Source organism: Suricata suricatta, chromosome 4, assembly GCF_006229205.1.
Source record: "Suricata suricatta isolate VVHF042 chromosome 4, meerkat_22Aug2017_6uvM2_HiC, whole genome shotgun sequence".
NCBI lineage: Eukaryota > Metazoa > Chordata > Mammalia > Carnivora > Herpestidae > Suricata > Suricata suricatta.
Window position 1 is genome coordinate 143,255,513 of NC_043703.1, and position 2,370 is coordinate 143,257,882.

The 2,370-nt window shown below is 44.7% G+C and overlaps 1 protein-coding gene across 1 annotated transcript in view; it reads right to left on the bottom strand.

Annotated features, from left to right (window-relative positions):
• Positions 1–2,370, bottom strand: part of PLB1 (phospholipase B1) — an 89,245-nt gene that overhangs the window by 56,139 nt on the left and 30,736 nt on the right. The window contains exon 16 of the mRNA XM_029938560.1: positions 894–1,002. Coding sequence (XP_029794420.1) covers positions 894–1,002 — 109 coding nt within the window. The remainder of the gene's footprint in view (positions 1–893; positions 1,003–2,370) is intronic.

The window sequence follows — 2,370 nt, forward strand, 5'->3', positions numbered from 1 at the left end:
GCTCTCTCTCAAATAAATAAACTTTAAAAAAAAGAAACAGAGAGGGTCTTTGCATCTTTTCCCCCTAGATTCAGTGTGGTATTCACTTTTCTCTGACTAGGTAGCAAATCTGAAGATCCAGGCTTGGGAATCATGGAGAGAAATGAATGCGTAGGACCCAGGGAAGCCTACCCTTCTCTCGGGAACCTGCCATTCAGTGTGCATGGACTCCTGCTCACCACCAGGCCACCCAGATAGGTCCTGTGGTCCTGCTACATTGCTGATGGGGGGACCCGGCCAGTGTGCATGGTTACAGCTCACCAGAACTTTCACATTCAACATGGTGGTGAGCCCCATAACCACCCCATGGGACAGCTTCACAGCCAGCCCCATCTTGGAGGCTAAGGCTCACGGAGGCGGGATGTGTGAGCTAGGGCTCAGACTCAGGGCTTCCTCCCAGGACCCGTGCTCCTCCAATGACCCAGGAAGGGTGCAAAGTCGAGAGCCTGAAAAGACTGTTGGAAAGCATGTCTGAGGAACGCAGGGAGAAGACGACACGCAAGACGGAGCACTAACGGAATAATAAAAACTGGAGCTCAGACTGAGCCCTCTCACACCACTGTCTTCTATGGACACGAGGTTTCTAGACAAGGCAAAGTAATTTGCTCAAAGCATATAGCTGGCATGAGAGTAAACTGTGACTAGTTCCTGGGGTGGCGTTGGGGGTGGGCTAGTAGATTTCTGCACCTCACAGTGAGGGACATCCCAAGAGAGCCCTGCCAGTCCGGTCTTTGACCCCCAAACCCCCTCAGACCAAGCCTCCCAGCCTTCAGCCATATACCCTTGTCCAGGCCAAGCTCCCGACTAGGTCCCCAGAGGACCTCTGTGGTCACCCCCAAGGCTCCCCTGCTCACTCAGCTCGGGCTCCTGCCACAGCCTGATTTAGGAAGGCTCCAGCACTGTTTTCTTTCCCGGTGCCAAGAGAGAAGCCCTTCAGGTTAGGGTTGAATTCGCGGAGGATATCTGGGAATACAAAAAAGAGACATGCTTAGTAATTACCCCAAAAACAATCTTCACATTCCTTTGATAAGTGCCAGTGCATGTTAGGGACAACGACTCCCACCTGTCAAGCTCTGAACCTTACCACTGACTCAGCCTGGAAAGAAAAAGTCCAGCAGGCTGATGCTTAACCACATGGGCAACGCACACACACTGGTGTTTCGCGAATTATCGTTGTGAATAAATGGGAGTCTGAGTATGGTGCTGGTCTTGTGCACTGTTCTTTGTTTTCTAGATATATAATATTTTTTGAGACAGAATTCACATACCATGAAATTCACAACTTAAAGTGTAATTTCAAGCCCTTAGTCTATTCACAGAATTGTGCACCATCACGGATTTTAGAACATTTCCATCAGCCCAAAAAGAAACTCTGTGCCCAGCAGCAGTCACTCTCCGTTCTCTTCAGCCCTGTGGTGACCACTGATCTCCCTTCTCTCCACTAGGTTTGCTTGTTCTAGACTCTCATATAAACAGAATCACACAGCATGCCTTTCGTGGCTGGCTTCTTCCGCTGAGCAGGTTTTCAAAGTTCATCCATGTTATAGCACGCATCAGTACTTGGTTCCTTTCACTACCAAATAATACCCCACTGTGTGGATAGGCCACATTTATCCATGCGTCAGTTGGAGGACTGGGGTTGTTCCCACTTTTTTGGGTATTATGAATAATGTTGCTATGAGCGCTTTTACTTTTGTACTAGTTTCTGTGTGAATTTCTCTTGGATATACATCTAGGAGTAGAAATGTTGGCTCATATGGTAACTCTGTTTAAACTTTTGAGGAACTTACAGACCTTTTTTCAAAGCAGCTGGGCCATTTTATGTTCCCATTGGGAGTGTATAAGGGTTTTAATTTCTGTACATCCTCACCAACATTTATCTTTTTAAAAATAACCACTCCAGTGGATGTGAGGTGGTACCACATTATGATTTAGTCTGCTTTCGTGGTTACTAATGTTGAACATATTTTCATGTACTTATTGGCCATTTGTGTATCTTCTTTGGGAAATGTCTATTCAGACTTTTTGCCCATTTTTAATATACCCAAATCAAATAGTCTTACTATTGAGTTTTAGGAGTACTTTATATTTCCTACATACAAGTTTCTTACCAGATATGATTTGCAAATATCTTTTCTCACTCTTCGGGCTTTTTTGTTTCTGTTTTTGTTTTACTTTGAGGGTATCTTTTGAAACTCAAAGGTGATTACTTTCGTCCAATCTATTTTTTTTTTTTTGTCACTTGTGCTTTTGGTATTATGTCTAAGAAGGTTTTGTTTAGCACAAGGTCCTGAAGATTTGTTCCTATACTTTCTTCTAAAGACAAATTTT